This window comes from Octodon degus, unplaced genomic scaffold (genome assembly GCF_000260255.1).
Source record: "Octodon degus isolate 3935 unplaced genomic scaffold, OctDeg1.0 scaffold00002, whole genome shotgun sequence".
Classification (NCBI taxonomy): domain Eukaryota; kingdom Metazoa; phylum Chordata; class Mammalia; order Rodentia; family Octodontidae; genus Octodon; species Octodon degus.
This window is the reverse complement of record NW_004524578.1, coordinates 28239205-28257060: the sequence shown is the minus strand read 5'-3', so window position 1 is coordinate 28257060 and position 17856 is coordinate 28239205. Positions and strand designations below refer to the sequence as shown.

At 41.1% G+C, this 17856-nt stretch overlaps 1 protein-coding gene across 3 annotated transcripts in view; it reads right to left on the bottom strand.

The window, feature by feature from the left end:
* Positions 1 to 17856, bottom strand: part of Ino80 (INO80 complex subunit) — a 136603-nt gene that overhangs the window by 12222 nt on the left and 106525 nt on the right. For all 3 annotated transcript variants that reach the window (XM_004623395.2, XM_023711425.1, XM_023711429.1), the window contains exons 28-29: positions 15581 to 15675; positions 5748 to 5820 (exon numbers count right to left, since the gene is read on the bottom strand). In XM_004623395.2, coding sequence (XP_004623452.1) covers positions 5748 to 5820; positions 15581 to 15675 — 168 coding nt within the window. The remainder of the gene's footprint in view (positions 1 to 5747; positions 5821 to 15580; positions 15676 to 17856) is intronic.

The window sequence follows — 17856 nt, the reverse complement described above, 5'->3', positions numbered from 1 at the left end:
ATCCTTGGGGGCGGGGGGAACTGCAAACTGCTTGCTAATGAAAAATTATTTGTGAAAACTTATTAATTCAGTATGCACACACCTGATTTAGACCCTAACACTTGTCACTTGTAGAAAAACAGAAAAAATCTAACCCCAAGATATTTTAGGGTTTTAAGTAAGACATACAAAATTCTAGGAAGTCTATTTTAAGCATGGACAATGAGGATATTGTAAGGTAAGGAAGGTCAGAGTGAACAAAAATGAGACCTCCTGTTGGACTAGGGACAATATTACCTGTTTCACACCTGTAAATGACATGTGTAGACTCAAACCTGGGGCACTGAGTCGGCATGACTCCATTGTGGAGAGGCCAACATCATGAATCATTACACAGGGATGGCTGCAAAATCTACACTTTCCTAGAAATCTCAGGGGTAACCACAGCCCTGACTCAACTGGGTTCTTTTGGGCTCACAAGCAGTTAAAATTAAGGTTCAACCTTACCATTTAATTAAAAAAAAAAAATCTGACACTTATCTTTTAAGTGGATTAAAAGAGGTGAGCAATTTGGGAAGACAACAGAATAGGATGCTTAAAAAAAAAGAGAAAAGGATGCTTTATAGACAAATACACTGAAAAAATACGTTTAAGACAATAAACAGTTTAAAAGAATAACAAGACTGGGAATGTAGCTCATGGTATAGTACTTCCCTAGCATCCTGGAAATTCTGGGTTTGATCACCATGACTGCCAAAACCAAAATGAAATAAAGCAAGAGAGTGACAGAATGAGAAATCAGATACAGAGGTGTTTGCTATCAAATTTGTAAAGCAAATAAACAGAGTCACTGATGAAGTGAACTGGGGTCAGGGGTGGGGTGAGGTGGGCAAAGCATCAGAGGACAGAGATAACACTTGTGTTTCAGAATCTGGTTTACAGAGCTCAGTGAGACGTTCTAGGAAAAAACAAGTAACAATTATAGGACTGAACAACTGACTTCCTAAGAAAGATTAAAGCAAATCAAACTTTGGTGCGTGGCCCAGCAGTGACTAAAGGGAAATATATGAATGTCAGCACCTTCGTAAAGTTGTAAACACCAAACCTTGCAGGAATGGGGGCAGAGAGGCGAGAGGGGACATGGGGAGGAGGGGCTGCTATACAAGTCAATGAGAGGGAGTTTTGGAAGATGAGGAGTGAAATGGAAAAACAAGAAAATTTCAACAGTAACAAATGAAAAAAACTGAACGAATACTAGAGCTGGGAGCTTTTTTTCCCAAGAGAATCTATGGAAATTTAGACTCTGGGCAAGAATTAAAGCTGATCCATCAACATAGAGGACTTCTCATAGGACTACTAAGGGACAAAAGCTCCTCCTTTTTTGTACATGTACATGTCTGACACAGAAACAAAAACAGGGCAGTTTATTATAAACAGTTCTTTTTTTTTTTTTTAATTTTTAGGGAAGACTCTACAAGGGTATTCAGGGTCTTACTACTATATCAGACTTGTAGTGATTCTCTTGTTTACAGCCTTCCAAGAGCTGGGATTACAGGTGTGTGCCACCATGCCCAGTCTCAATTGCCATCTCAGCGTGCCCCTGGGGAGGGGCCAGCAAGACAGGTCCAAGGATTGAACCCCTTGGCCCCTGTGCCTGCTTGCAGGCACTTTAATCCACTGAGCTATTTGGCTTGCCCTATAAATAATTCTAATAGCAGAGTTAAATGCAAAAATATCCCTACTCCAGGGGCCAGGGAGATGGCTCAGTGGAATAAGTGCTTCCCTGGCAAGCACAAGAGCCTGAGTTCAATCCCCAGTTCCACCAAAAAAAAAAAAAAAAATCCCTACTCCAGGAAGAATATACACAGAACAACATTGACTGTGAGAAGCAGGTTCTAACTCATCACTTGCTAAAATCATGTTTTTACTAATTAACTGGGCCAAACAGATTCTCACTGTTCACAAATACATGTTCACATATTAATTTTCAATCAGGAGTGACTCAGTTTTTCCTGTAATTTCCTGAAATTTTAAGCTGACTAACCTCTTCCTTGTGCATAAATGGTTCTGGGATCTCCCAAAGCTAGGAGTTAAGGAAAAATGCCAGACAAATAGTTAAACCTATTGTTTCTCTCTCTCTCTCTCTCTCTCTCTCTCTCTCTCTCTCTCTCTCTCTCTCTCTCTCTCACACACGGTATTAACTTGAATTCACACAAATTAAAACATAGCTTAAAAATTAATTTTAACCTTACTGTCCCATTTTTCTAAGAAATATTGCTGGACCTTCTAATTTATAAGTGAATTTCAAATTATACTAAAATATAAATTTTGGAATTTAGAACTTAAGAGCACAAAGAGCCGGTTGCCATCTGCAGAACCAAAATAGAATTCTTAACTTCTATTCCTCTAGGGTTAGCGGTCTAGGTCTATTTTGGTTCTTTGTGGCTGGGAGGAGTTTCTCATTCCCACACAGTAAACTACCCTTGTAATAACGAAGACCACCTCCAGATCTGTTTGTCTGCCAGACAGGTGAGGTGGCTAAGTAGTGAGTTCAAAAGCCAACCTGGGGAGATAGCTCAGTGGCATAAGTGCCTGCCTGGCAAGCACAAGGTCTCAAGTTTGAGAAAAAAAAAAAAAAAAAAAAAGCAAGCCTACCTAGCTGGGTGTAGTGGTATAAACCAATAATCTCAGCACTCAGTAGGCTGAGGCAGGAGAGTTCCTATGTTCAAGGCTAGCCTGCCTGAGCTACATAGCATGACCCTGTCTCAAAAATAAAACAAAATGCTAAATATTTAACAAGACACTTTCTCAAACCAGCCAGCCACCCACCCAGCCAGCCAACCAACCAACCAACCAACCAACCAACCAACCAACCAACCAATTTGTTTATCTTTTTGACTATTGCTCAAATGAACAACTAGAGAAGCTATTTCTTTAGAAACTGTAGAACAAACCTGAATTAAGGAAGATAGGACAGGAACATAAAACAAACAAATAAAAAAAAAACCCTTAATGCAAAGTCTCCCAGGTGACCTCATCTAGCCTTACAGTCTTAAATATTGTATATGATCTGATGATTCCAAAAGGTATCTTCAACCCAAATTTTTCATCCTGCTGCCTGCCCAACATGCCATTTAATGCCTGATGCTTCTGATTTTCCCACTTCTACCTTTCTTCTAGCATTTCACACTCTACCCCACACCTGCAACAAAGGTCTGAAGGGACATATTTAACATTTAAGCTAAGCAGGTGTGGTGGTATGAGACTAGTTCTAGCATTTGGGAGGATGAGCCACAAGGGAACTTGAACCTTTAACTTTTGACACCAGTGTGGGCAATTCAGTGAGACCCTGATTCTGTCTCGAAGACCAAACCAAACCAAAGCTCAATCATGTTATTCCCCCAATCAAATTCTAAGACCATTCCCAGAAGCTACCCTATCTCAAAAGTCTTTTATTTATGAGACTTGGCGTGTACCACCATGCCAAGCTAAAAGTCTTCACTGTGGTTTACTGAGCCCTGCAGGATCTGCTTCTGGGACACCTGTCTCCGATTACTCTCCCCATCACTGACTGTACTTGTTCTGGGCTCCTTACTGTTCTGTGATTAAGCCAAGCATGTTCTCACCCTCAGGCTTCTATTTATTCCTCAGCCTGGAATGCACTTCTTTCTGCCAGATAAGATACTCTAACTTGCTTTTCTTTTTTTTTTTTTTTTCAGATTTTTCCTCAAATGTCATCTTACCAGAGAAGCTGTACCAATCTATATAAAACAACAACCTGGACCATCCTACCACTCCTTACCTGCTGTATTCTTTTTCATGATATTCATATTGGGCCTTTAAATTCTGCTTATACTATATTAAGCATAAGTTCTAGAAATCTGTAATTTCTAGTAGGGTAGGAGTGGGAGATAAAAGTAAAAGAAATAGGGGCTGGAGAGATGGCTCAGTGGTCTAAAGCACCTACTTGAAACAAGCTTGGCAAAGCACAGGGACTGCGGTTCAATCCCCCAGCACCACATGCCAGCCAGCCCCACCCCCTGGTGGGCTGAGCTGGCCACACACACAATAACTAAATGTAATAAATAAAAATAAATAATTAAAAAAAAAAGTAAAAGAAATATAGTATAAGTATAGAAATATAATTTCCAGTAATTGAGAGGACAGAAACAAATTTATTTTACAAATATTTTGTTAAAAAAATCATTTTGTTGTATGCTGAATTTCTAGTGCCTAAAACAGTGCTAGGCTTTGGATGATGGTCATTATATATGTGCTGAATGGATGAATAAATGAACAAATGAAGGAACTGGTCTGCACAGTAGAAATATGACTTGTTTCCATGCTGTGGTCAAAGTCTAGTGTGTACAATAATTACAACATATTATGATAACTTGAGTAGAGAAAGCAAACAAAGTTTACCAGGTAGAAGTTGTGGCTCATAGGAACACAACTGAGGCTGAGGGAAGACAGACTACATCTGTGCAATTGGCATGGAAGTTCAAAAGATCATTTATATTCTGGAACATGAATTTTGGAAAGGAATGTGGCCCAACAATTAGGCTGCAAAAGTAGAGGCAGAAAGCTCATAATGAAGAGTCTGTACGTAATTGGGAGTGCCGGTCCACACCTCTAATCCTACTACTAAGCAGGCTGAGGCAGGATTATGTATATTCAAGGCCAGTCTAGACTACAAAGTGAGACCCTGTCTCAACCAAATCAAACCAAACCAAATCCAACCTAACCGCCCCCCCAAATAGAGCCTTGTATACCTATAAGGGAACTTAAATTTTATCTTATATATAATGGACGGACAGTTTCTGAAAAGTTTTAAGTAAAGGAGTAAAAGGGTTACTAAAGATGGGTATAAACTAATAGCATAAGAGCACAACGAAGAATGGATATGGACTAGCAGGTACGGGGTTGAGGCCTGAGACTGGAGCCCAAAAGATCAGCTTCAGGAGGAAGAAATGAACCTCATTCTCACAACACTGAGAGTGTGACTACACTGGGATTATATGGAAATGCTTAATAAAAGATTAGAGAATCAAGAAAAGCAAGGACAAGGGTTAAATTTACACTGTCTGATAATGTCATGAGCCATCACACAAGAGAAGCCAAAATACCTCTCCTCATTGACAGTCTTCCCATCAGATGACAGTGCTTTATGACATACATGTACTCAGCTGTGCTTCTAGGGGTCCTCAAACCCTGAAGCCCTGGCCCATCTGGTTAACTGGCTGATGAGGTGTAAACAGCAAGGAAGGGAAATCTGAATCCTTTAGTGATATTAATATTACAGAATCTGTTTATCTTGAAGGCAGGCAGTTCAATGGCAAAGTAGTTAATAAAGAGAAAAAGTGAGCTGGCTGTTGTGGCACAAGCCTATAATTCCTCTTGCTTGGGAAAAAAGGAAGAAGATCTCCTGGGCAATTTAGTGAGATGTGTCTCAAAATTTTAGCTGGGCATAGTGGCATATGGCTATAATCTCATCTTTCTGGGAGATTGAGACAGGAGGACTGCAAGTTTGAGCCTAGCTGGGCCAATTTAATAATGGTGAGAATGTGTAAATAAAAAATAAAAAAAAGGGCTGGGGATGTAGCTCAGTAGGAAAGTCCTGGGTTCATTCCCCAGTACCACACAAGCAAAACAAAACAAAACACAGGAAAGTTCAAAAGGAAAGCTAAACGCTCTATGAGTGACATATTTACAATAGAAACCTGTTATGTAAGTGTTATGCATTGGGAGCATGTGCTCTCATTACTTACTGTATCTGCAGCTGTGAGATTGATACCCAGTCCTCCAGCTCGTGTACTTAACAGGAACACAAAGATGTCATTCCTGCAGAAAAGGGAGGGAAATGTTAAGGGGAAAACTAAACAGGGGAAATGGAATATGGCAAAAGAGAGATCTCTGTTTACAGAACATCAAGTCTAAGACTACAAAGTCTTTTGGAGGTTACCTAGGCCTACTGATATTACCTTGAAAAACTACACAGCAGCTCTGTCACTAAAACCAGATGATGGAAAACATCTTCAATTCTGCATAGAAATTTTGCTGCCCATTAGTACTTGACTGATAGGCACAGCGACCAACATGTAATAAATATGAGAAAAACGTCACCATGGGATAGACTTCTATTCATACTGATAACCACTTATTCATTCATTTAGGATTTTAAAGACAGGGTCTTTTTTTTTTTTTTTTTTTTAATTTATTTATTTATTTAATTTATTTATTTTTGTGTGTGTGTCCAGCTCAGCCCCACCAGGGGGCGGTGCTGGCTGGCATGTGGTGCTGGAGGATTGAACCATGGTCCAAGTGTTTTGCTAAGCTTGTTCTAAGTAGGTGCTTTAGACCACTGAGCCATCTCACCAGCCCCAACAGGGTCTTTTTGAGGGTCTCACTGTGCAGTTCAGGTTGGTCTTGAACTCACTCCATAGCCAAGATTGGTCTCAAACACACAACCCAACTGCTAACCTAATTTTAAATGGGGAAAAACTGAAATCTTTTACTCTCAGATCTGGTACAAGGATGTCCATCTGTCTCATCTTCCCAAGTGCTGTGATTACAGCTGTGTGCCACCATACCCAGCTTAAGATAGGGTCTTGCTAAGTAGTTCAGCCCAACTTTGAGTACTAGGATTATAGGTGTGCACCACCACACCTGACAGTCATATTTTTAATGAAGTCAAACCATTTTAAATTCACATACAGAAGTCAAATAAATCAGTATTTCCTAGTGCCTCCCTTGAGAATAATGAATTCCAATAATATAGTTTGGTAACTAATGATTATTATTCCAAAACAGTTATTTTAAGATGAAAGCTGGCCATGGTGGTGCACACTCATAACTGCAGTACTTAGGAGGCTGAGGAAGGACTATTGACTTGGGTTTGAGGCTAGCCTATACAGTGAGTTCAGTTACATAATGAGTTTGTTACGTTTTGTGTATAGTTGTCCCCCCAAAGTCTCATGTAGTCTTGGGGTAGCTTCTGGAGTTTGTGATTATTGTGGGTGTGGATGCATTTCAATGTAAGGCAGGAAGAGAAGCTAGTTGCTAGAGCTGCTGCTGCTACTCCCTTGCTCTTTGCCCCCACCATGAAAGGTTGCTCTCTGCCATGTGCCAGGCTGCCTTGGAGCTAGCTGAGTATGGACTGAAACCTCCAGTTACCGTGAGCTAAATAAACCTTTTCTTCCTTCAGTTTGGGTGTCGGGTATTTGTCCCAGCAATGAGAGAAGAGTAAGTAAGACAGAGTTCAAGGCCACCCCAAACTATATCGAAACTGTCTCAAAGACAAACAAACAAATAAGATGAAGAAAGTGAGGTCCAGAAAAATAACCTGAGGTCAGAGACAAAGACCCAACCTATGACTTCTATGTATTAAAGATTAAATCATAATGATAGGATGAAATTAAAGTATTTTTACATGAATGTTAGTATTATACAGCTCTTACAAAAAAATAGATATTTTCTGTTTATGCTTGCATCCTGAGTCCTTTTGTGTGTGTGTGTGTGTGTGTGTGTGGGTCAAACTCAAAGCCTCACACCAGCTAGGCAAGCACTTTCCTTTTAAAGAAATTTATACTTACAAATAAACCAGTAGTTGCCACTGTCATACATCCTGGCAACAAATATTTAATGAACACAGTATTTTCCAGGAACAAAGCCCATGCAAGACCACAAAAAATAGCTTCTGACTATAAGATTTATCTCATAAATTAACAGTAGCTTAGCTGTAGTATAGCTCTTGCAGACAGCAAAAAATATATTTTAAGATTATCTTGCATTCTCATGTTCCTGCCCTGTTATTTTCCAGCAAGTATCCAAGAGTAAAACTATATCATACTAGTGAATAATACTCTAAACCAAACCTTAATCTGCTTTTTTCATGTCTACAGGAAGGAATACAAGTAGGAATTCATTCAGATCAGTGTTAAATTGAAGGTCATAAAATCAGCTTGGCAGATATGGACAGCATTAACAAAATTAAAACAAAAATAAAGTAGAGCAGAAAATATTCTAGTGTGTCATAGTCATAAGGGCTAAGTATCATTTAGTAAAATTTTATTTTTTGTCTCTTTGATTTTTTTGGCGGAATCAGGGATTGAACTCAGGCCCTTGCGCTTGCCAGGGAAGCACTTATTCCACTGAGCCATCTCTCCGGCTCCATCTTTGAGACAGGGTTTCACTATGCAGTTCACTTTGTAGCCCAGGCAGGCCTTATATTTGCAGCAATTCTACCTCAGGCTCCCAAGTGCTGGGATTACAGGGGTGTGCCATCATGCCCAGCAGACATCTTTCAAAAAATTTATTTATATATTAATTTATTAACTTATTTACTTGGTACAAGGTCTTATTATACAGTTCAGACTCCCCAGAGCTGGGATTACAGGTGTGTGCCACCACACCTAGTTTCGGTGGCTGGCACAGCAAGGCCCTGGGGTTCTGGGATCAGCATAGCATGTGATACAGGTGATCGAACTCAAGTCCTTGCCCTTGCCAGGCAGGTGCTTAGACTACCAAGCTATTTCTCAGCTCCCCCAGCAGTAAATTACAATCTTATCTTGTAATTTATTCCCCAAGTGTAAAGTTTTGGATTTTGCACTTGGTGAATAAATTAAAAGGTAAGATTTTAGTGGGTTTTGGAGGGAAGCATCAGGTTATTCTATCCTTTCAGGTAATTCTTTCCTAGTAAAGACACTTGACTGATAAACTGTTTCCTGAACTATAAAATCAGGATACTTTGACTACAATCAAAGGGACTAACTGATGACACAGCATCATCAAACTTGAATGTCAGTGAGGGAACTGTTCTGAATTAAACATACTGTTTAATCATAATCACCATTTTTGCAGTAACCTTCTTCCATCCATCCATCCATCCATCCATCCATCCATCCATCCATCCATCCATCTAGTAGTACTGGGGATTGAACCCAGAGCCTTGATTCCTACCTACATTCTCAACCCTTTTTATTTTTTTGAGACAGAGTCGTGCTAAACTGCTAAATTGATGAGACTGGGTTTAAACTTATAATCATCCTATCTTAGCCTCTTGAGTAGCTGTAATTAAATGCATGTACCACCACATTTGCCTTGTCATTAATTTTTTTTCCCTGTATTTTAGGGAAAGGTCTTCAGGGTGTTCAGGGTCTCACTACTAGATCAGACTTAGTGATTCTCCTGTTTACAGTCTCCCAAGTGCTGGGATTACAGGCACACGCCACCATGCCCAATCTCGATTGCCGTCTCAGGGCACCCCAGGAGCAGGGCCGGCATGGCAGGCCTGGGGATTGAACCCCTGGCCCCTGTGCCTGCTTGCAGGCGCTTTAATCCGCTGAGCTATTTGGCCGGAGCCCAAACATAAGTAACTTCATAATGTTTTTGTTTGAGACAAGGTTCAAGCTGGTCTTGAGCTCATTATGTATGCCATGCTGGCCTCAAACTTGTAGTGATCCTCCTGCCTCAGCATCCAGAGTGCAAAGATTAAGGGCATGTGCCACCATCCCTAGCCATCATGAATTGAATATTTGATAATTTTACTATATTTATAAGATGTCATCTTTTATGATTAAATCAAAAAGGGCAAATAAAAAGTGCACCTGCCAGTTCATAAACAAGTTTTCCTATAGACACGGGATATGTAAAATAGAAGTATGAAATTGCAAAAGTCACAGGAGGGTATCTGACCACAATAGGGCTTAAAATAAAAATGGAGCTTTCTGCTGGGTGTGGTGGTAGCACACATTGTAATCTCAATACTCAGAAGGCTGAGACAAGAGGGCTGTTGTGAGTTTGAGACAAGCCTAGGCTACAAAGTGAGCTCAAAGCCAGTCTGAACTGGCCCTGTTTCAAAAAGACGATGCCAGACATGGGTGTTGTATGCCTGTAGTCTCAGCTACTCAAGATAGTGACACTGGGGAATATTAAGTTTGAGGTCATCTTGAGGGATTTAGTAAGATCCTGTCTCAAAATAGAATTTTAAAAGGGGTAGCTGAGCTTTCTGTACTGCCCAGGCAGGGATCCATATAGCGTTGTTCTTGATTCCCATCCTAACTTAAAGGGAAACTTCACAATATCCGGAGCCCCTGATGTCCTGCAAATGAAGGAGGATGTCGTCCTCAAGTTCCTTGCTGCAGGAACCCACTTAAGTGGCACCAACCTAGATTTCCAGATGGAGAAGTATATCTATAAAAGGAAAAGTGATGGAATCTATATCATAAATCTAAAGCGGACTTGGGAGAAGCTCCTCCTGGCAGCTCCAGCCATAGTGGCCATTGAAAACCCTGCTGTCAGCATCATATCCTCTAGAAACACTGGCCAGTGGGCTGTGCTAAAGTTTGCTGCTGCCACTGGAGCTACTCCTATTGCTGGCCGCTTCACTCCTGGAACCTTCACTAACCAGATCCAGGGAGCCTTCTGAGGGCCACGTCTTCTAGTGGTTACTGACCCCAGAGCAGACCACCAGCCCCAAACGGAGGCATCTACATCAATCTGCCAACCACTGCTCTGCGCAACACAGATTCTCCTCTGCGCTATGTGGACATTGCCATCCCGTGCAACAATAAGGGAGCTCACTCTGTGAGTCTGATGTGGTGGATGCTGGCCCGGGAAGTGCTGTGCATGCATGGCACCATTTCCTGTGAACACCCATGGGAAGTTGTACCTGATCTCTACTTCTACTGGGATCCTGAAGAGATTTAAAAAGAAGAACAGGTTGTTGCTGAAAAGGCTATGACTAAGGAGGAACTTCAGGGGGAATGGACTGCACCAGCTCCAGAGTTCACAGCTACTCAGCCTGAGGTCGCAGACTGGTCCAAGGGCGTGCAGGTGTCCTCTGTGCCCATTCAGTAGTTTCCTACTGAAGACTGGAGTGCTTGGCCAGCCGCAGAAGATTGGTCTGCAGCCCCCACTGCGTAGGCCACTGAGTGGGTAGGAACCACCACCGAGTGGTCTTGAGCTGTTCTGCCAACACTTAAGCGAAATGGGAATGAGGCTGATGAAAAATAAAACAATTTCTAAGAAAGAAAAAGGGAGGGGGTAGCTGAGGATGTAGCTCAGTGCTTCTTGGGTTTAATCTCTAGTCAGTCAGTCAGTCAGTCAGTCAGTCAGTCAGTCAGTGTGTCTCTCCCTTTCTTCCCCCATCCCTCCCTTCCTATACATTATCTTCTGCTCTGGTGGATACTGAGGCAGTGGTTTAGAGGTTTCTATAGTAGCTATATGAGAGCTGATGAAGATGTCACAGGTCAAAAGAAATTGAGACAGGGTCTCGCTATGTGGCCAACTGGCCTCCAACAATGAATCCCCTGGCTTAGTCCCTCATGTGCTGGGATTAGAGGCATGGACCACCACACTCAGCTCACAAAGAAATTTTTTTTTGGTACCTGGAATCAAATTCAGGACCTTGCATTTGCCAGGCAAGTGCTCACACCACTGTTATATCCCCAGCACAAGAATTTTTTAATAATTCTAAGAAAGTCCATTGTCTGAGCACAGTGTAGGCATAGGTGAGGTAAAGAGATATGGAATACAGGGAAATGCAAGGTACCTGGGAAGTAGAACAAAAGATCAGGTAGCAGCAGAAGATAGGCCATTTCCACAATCTAGACAGCCCAAGAGCTTAGTCCCAAGATGTGGTAATCACTTACAAACTGGGACTATATGTAGAAAATAAAAACAAAAACAACACCAGTGATGGGGCCGGGGAGATGGCTCAGTAGGATAAATGCGTGACTGGCAAACACAAGGATCGGAGTTCAATCCCTGGTTCCACCAAAACAAACAAACAAACACCAGTGAAAGCATAAATTAAGAGAAAAAAAATCAGAAATTAAGGATTATAGAAATCTTGGGTTTTTAATTAAGGAAATTATTTTCATCCTGGATTATACTGCTAGATTATTTATAAACAAAAACATCTCAATACAACTGCTGAGAACTTCCTTCCTACTCAATATAGCCAGTATTATAATTTCCTTTTTTTTTTTTTGCAGCACCGGGGATTGAACTCAGAGCCTTGCGCTTGCCAGGCAAGCATTTTTATTCAGCTGAGCTCTCTCCCCGGCCCAATGTAGCCAGTATTGATAATGCAAGTTAATGTTTTTGACATCTCTGATTAAAGAGAAGAAAACGGGCTGGTGAGATGGCTCAGTGGTCTAAAGCACCTACTTAGAACAAGCCTAGCAAAGCACAGGGACCACGGTTCAATCCCCCAGCACCACATGCCAGCCAGCCCCGCCCCCCCGTGGGCTAAGCTGGCCACACACACACACACACACACACACACACACACACATAAAATTTAAAAAAAAAAAGAAAACAAAATCCTGGATGGCCAACAGGGTGGTTAGGGTGCCCTCTAGGGACTGAAAAGGAATCTCACATTGTCCCTGGGAACAGGTGGAAGAGATCAGGCTTCAGGGCCTATAAAGGGGTCTTAGGAAATCATGCAATAAAGACATGTTCTCTCTTAAGGATCTACTGAAGCCTTTTTGTACCACAGTACATAAATAGTGCTAGGCATGAACAGACTGCAGTACAAGTTTGTTGAATGATGGAAAAAGAGCCAGAATGAAAGACGACACTGGACATCTATCTCACTCTTAGCCAAGAGAGAAAAATCAATGCTACAGCCACTTTTCCTCATGTCTTTCCTCATGTCCAAAAGGACACCCTAGTGGTCAGTGGGTTGAGTAGGGATCCACCTATTAAAGGTAATGGGGTAGGAAGAGGAAAGTAAAGACCTAGAGCAAAGACCTAGTGAATGGCTTCTAGGATTGCGCCCTGGTCACATGTTCTGAACACTGCCTGGCCAGGACATCCTGGCTACAGTCTTTAGTCTCAGTCAGACTTTTTCCTGGAAGGATCCCTTATAAATAAATCTTGTATGAAGGGAACGTAAATGGCTCTTAATAGGAGTGCTTGTTTACTCTGGCTGACCTTTGAGTCACAGGACTTTCTACATTTTTTCTTTTGATGTTTTTCACTAATAATAATAATAATAATCATAATCATATTTAGCAAGTCATGTCTATTTGCCCAAACACCTGTCTTTTAGGCACTCAAATTAATTATGTATTATGTTTTTGGTACAGTGTCTCACTATGCAGCTCATACTCACAGTGATATTCCTGTTTTCAGCTTCCTCAGCACTGGGATTATAGGCATGCGCCACCATGCTGATCTCAGTAACTTAAATTTATAAGCTGAGAACTTTTTCCCATTTGGAGGGGTCAGCTTAATATTCTGGTTAGTGTAGGCACAATTTAGAAACACACATCAGAAATAGATGACTTCTTAGCCATATTAGCCATAATCTTAACTTCTAAGAAATCAGCTTTTTTTTTTTTTTTTCATTTTTATGTATTTGGTACAGGGTCTCACTATGCAGCTCAGACTCTTAGTGATCCTCCTGTTTTGAGCCTCCCCAGCACTGGGATTACAGGCGAGAACCACTGTGCTCAGACTCATTCACTGGCTCAGCGTACCCCAGGGGCAGGTCCAGGGCAGCATGCAGAACCAGGGATCAAACCCCTGGTCCCCGTGCTTGCCAAAGCAGGTGCTTAGTCCACTGAGCTATCTCAACGGCCCAAGAAACCAACTTTATAACTGTAGATATAGGATGAGAATGATGGCTAGCTACATGATGATTCTATATAAACTGCCTCTAAGTAATTCTCTGTTGAAGGGTTTAGAGGCTCAAATAAAGTTCCTTACAAAAACTCATGCAAATAAGATTTTTATTAAGTAGATCTAATACCGTTTTCAAAAATCCTATTTTCTCAAGAAATTAAAACAGTACTAGATGAAATGTATACTAAGTTATGACTTTTCTCTTAACACATAGTGCATGCTACCTCATATCAATGCGCACACATTATAGATGTGCTAGCCTGACGGGAGAAAATACATACAAGCACTCTAGGGAACATATCATACACAGTATACACAACATCAGATTCTTGTCAGAGCTCTGTGGTTGGAGTAGGCATGAATATGATACAAAGTACTGCAGTGATTTCAAAATCAAGAGAACATGATCACCTGGAAAATGCTTTTTTCCTCTCTTTTTACCATAACAGGGCTAAGAGGCACTGCTACACTTACACATGTTTCAAATAACTAATTGTAGAATCTGCTGATGGCTTCTGTAGGTGAGAAATTAAGTTAGACTATCTCCACAGTTCCTCCAAGGTAACAAACTGAAGTAGGTCAAAGTGGATCTTCCCTTCCGTTGTTGGCTGAATAGTCGCCTGGAATCCTGGTATATAGTTTTATTTTAGGAGTTACTGGCTTCTGTATACACTAAATCAAAACATCAGGATGTCTCTCCTTACTTGTGCTTTATTGTAAAGAACAGCACAATAGCAAAGTTTCTCAGCCAGAAGGTGCCTAGGTTGAACTAAGGATGTGTTTTATGCTAACTTATTTTATATCTGAGTTAAAACCATGCTTTAAAACTGAAATGAAAGAAATGAAAAATAGCAACACAAACATAAGTGGCTATATGTATCAATTTGCTTCCTGCAAATTATAAAGTTAAATATTAATTACCAAGCCACGCAATTAAAGGCTAGAAAGTCAAAACCATTCTCATTACCAGACATCTATTTTATTCTTCAGTTCTCCAGTTCTAAGAAAATTAAGGGTGTAGTGCAGCAGACATGTCCACAGGAGAGCGTGGCTTTTTCCTTGGAGAGAGCAGTAATCAGACTCTGCTTACTACAATGAGAAGCACCACTCAGGATAATTATGGCCCTGTAAGCCATCAGCACTCAGCAAGCACTATTTGAAATTTCATAGGCTCATTAGCAAGTGGGAGAGGTATTGTGACAGAGCCACTGGCTAAACAGACTACACTTTTGTACAATTTGTCATACTGTACGGTACTGCCACAATGTGAAAAGCAAGAAAAAGGAAGTATTTTTCCTTAAACTTATGCAAAATGAAGTGCCAAGACAAATTAAAAATCAGCTCTGAGACAACACCTGGAGATGCCTACTATTAACATATTAGGAATATAATCTTGTGAACATTTTTCCACATATACATAGCCCACTGAGAAGGATCTTTGTGCATAGTCAGACATACATTTGTTGCCCCCCAAAATAGGAACCAAGGTAGTAAGAAAGCATACTTAAAACACAAAAATGAGTCAGGGGTAGTGGTACATGCAAGGCTGAGACAGGAAGATCACCAAGTTCAAGGCCAACTGAGGCAATTTAGCAATATTCCCTCTCAAAAATTAAGAACAGGGCTGGGAGGGGTGCAGTTCAGTGCAAATGTCCACAGTTCAATCTCCAGGACTGCAAAAAAAACCATCCATAAAATGATTAGGTATATTCTCTCTTATAGACACACAGAACTGAATCATTCTTAAGACATTAAACACTATATTGTAATTTCTTAACCAACTAAGATGTACTGGCATTTCTTTCATTTTTTTTCGTATTATATATTTTTTTGAGGAACCAGGGAGTTTACCAGGTAAGCACTTATTTTACTGAGCTATCTCCCCGGCTCCCTGGCATTTCTTTTACACTCGCCATTTCAAGTACTAGAGAAAAATAAAAAATTTGTAATTTCTATTACATGTTACCTGTTTTGAAAATCAGCAACCATGTCCCGCCTCTCTGAGATCTTGGATGAGCCATCAAGCCTCATGTAGGTATGTTTCCTGTAAACCATATATTCCTGCCAACCAAAACAAAAGTAAATAATAAATCTCATGAGAATTACTATATTCCAACTCTTCCAGGTATCTATCTACCTTCTATCTCATCCATACTGGGTACAAGTCATTATATCCAGGATAGGAAAAAAGTAACATCAAAAACACAAGAACTTTATTTGTAAATGAGTTCATTGCCTGTGCATGAAAATTGAGAACTGCCAGAAGCTGCAATTTATACTTGGAACCTTAGTCCTACTTTAGGGGCTGGGGAGATAGCTCAGTAGAATAAGCACTTGCCTGGCAAGCTCAGGGTTCGGAGTTCAATCCCTGGTACTGAAAAAAAAAGAAAGTCCTATTCTGCAGATTTCTGCAGGCTTCATGAAGGAGATGGGGTTGGCAGAACAAAATAAAAAATCGAAATGAAATTTTTTATTTATTTATTTATTTATTTATTTATTTATTGTGTGTGTGTGTGTGTGTGTGTGTGTGTGTGTGGCCGGCTCAGCCCACCAGGGGGTGGGGCTGGCTGGCATGTGGTACTGGGGGATTGAACCGTGGTCCCTGTGCTTTTGCCAAGCTTGTTCTAAGTAGGTGCTTTAGACCACTGAGCCATCTCACCAGCCCTTGAAATGAAATTTCTAAACCAAAATGGCTTCCAACCAGATGGTTTTTTTTTTTAATCAACTAGATGTTTTTAACAACCACAAAGATATCCAGTTTTCTTTTAATGATTAATATCTATCCTAAAGTGTGCCACTCCCCATCACTCTCTAGGTGCTTGGTAATCAAAGTCCTTGAATTTACAGCCTCAATATCAGGGAGAAACAGAAAACAACGTAATTTTCCCTGGCACGGCATGTTGTAAGCATCATCGGTAAGAGGAATTATAACTTTTAAGAATGGAGAAGAAACTCCAAGATGCCATGAAGCAAATTTCCCCATTCTTAGAAATTGCAGTTTCTTTCACAGATGATATCCAAATGAATACCCATTTCCTCTTCTATGACCTCTCATTATACTACATAAAGCCCATTGTAGGGAAGTTAATGCCAAAAGCTCAACACTGCTGCCCATTTATAAGAAACACTATAAAACAGTTATGGTTGCCTTTTGTCCAAAAGACTAATCATGTGTACATTTGGAAACCACTTTAGTTTTCTCTGCTCAAATGTTCTCCTGCTCCACCTCTAATACTAGGAATTGAATCTAGTGAACAAGTGAGCTACATCCCTAGCTCTTTGTGTTTTTTTTGTTTTTTTTTTTTTGCATGTTAGGGAAAGATTTACAGCGTGTTCAGGGTCTCTAGATCGGACTCGTAGTGATCCACCTGTTTACAGCCTCCCAAGAGCTGGGGTTACAGGCGCACGCCACCACACCCAGTCTCAACTGCCCTCTCAGCACGCCCTGGGGACAGGGCCCGCACAGCAGGCCTGGGGATTGAACCTCTGGCCCCTGCGCCTGCTTGCAGGCGCTTTCATTCACTGAGCTATTTGGCCAGCCCTTATTTTTTAGGTTTGCAATAAGGTCTGAAAAGTTGCTCAAGCTGGTGATCAAACTGGTGATCCTCCAGCCTCAGGCTCTTCAATAGTTGGGACTGCAAGGTGTGCCCTCATGCCTGACTCATATTTAGCACTATAACTATGTGGGCATTTCTGCATACAAGGTTTCTGCAGTCTAGTAGGGCTGGTACAGTGTATGCAGCAGCCTATTAGACCAAGTGAGCGTAAAGAAAGTACAGAAGTTGTGTGCTAGGGTACCTGTGAGGCAAGGCTAGCCAACAAAACTGGGAAGGTCAATGAGGAACACATCTTTCATTGTTTGTTTTTGTTTTTTTTTAGCGGAACCGGGGATTGAACGCAGGCCCTTACACTTGCCAGGGAAGCGCTTATTCCACTGAGCCATCTCCCTGGCCCCAACCATCTCCCCGGCCCCTTTCATTGTTTCTTTCTTTCTTCTTTTTGTTTTGTTTTGTTTTGTTTTGTTTTTTGGTGCTATTCCCCCACCTCAACTATTCCTTTCTGTTGCAGAGTGGTTTCTTAATAGTGCTGATAATCAAAAAGGGACAGAAGGGCTGGTGAGATGGCTCAGTGGTCTAAAGCACCTACTTAGAACAAGCTTAGCAAATCACAGGGACCGCAGTTCAATCCCCCAGCACCACATGCCAGCCAGCCCTGCCCCCTGGTGGGCTGAGCTGGCCACAC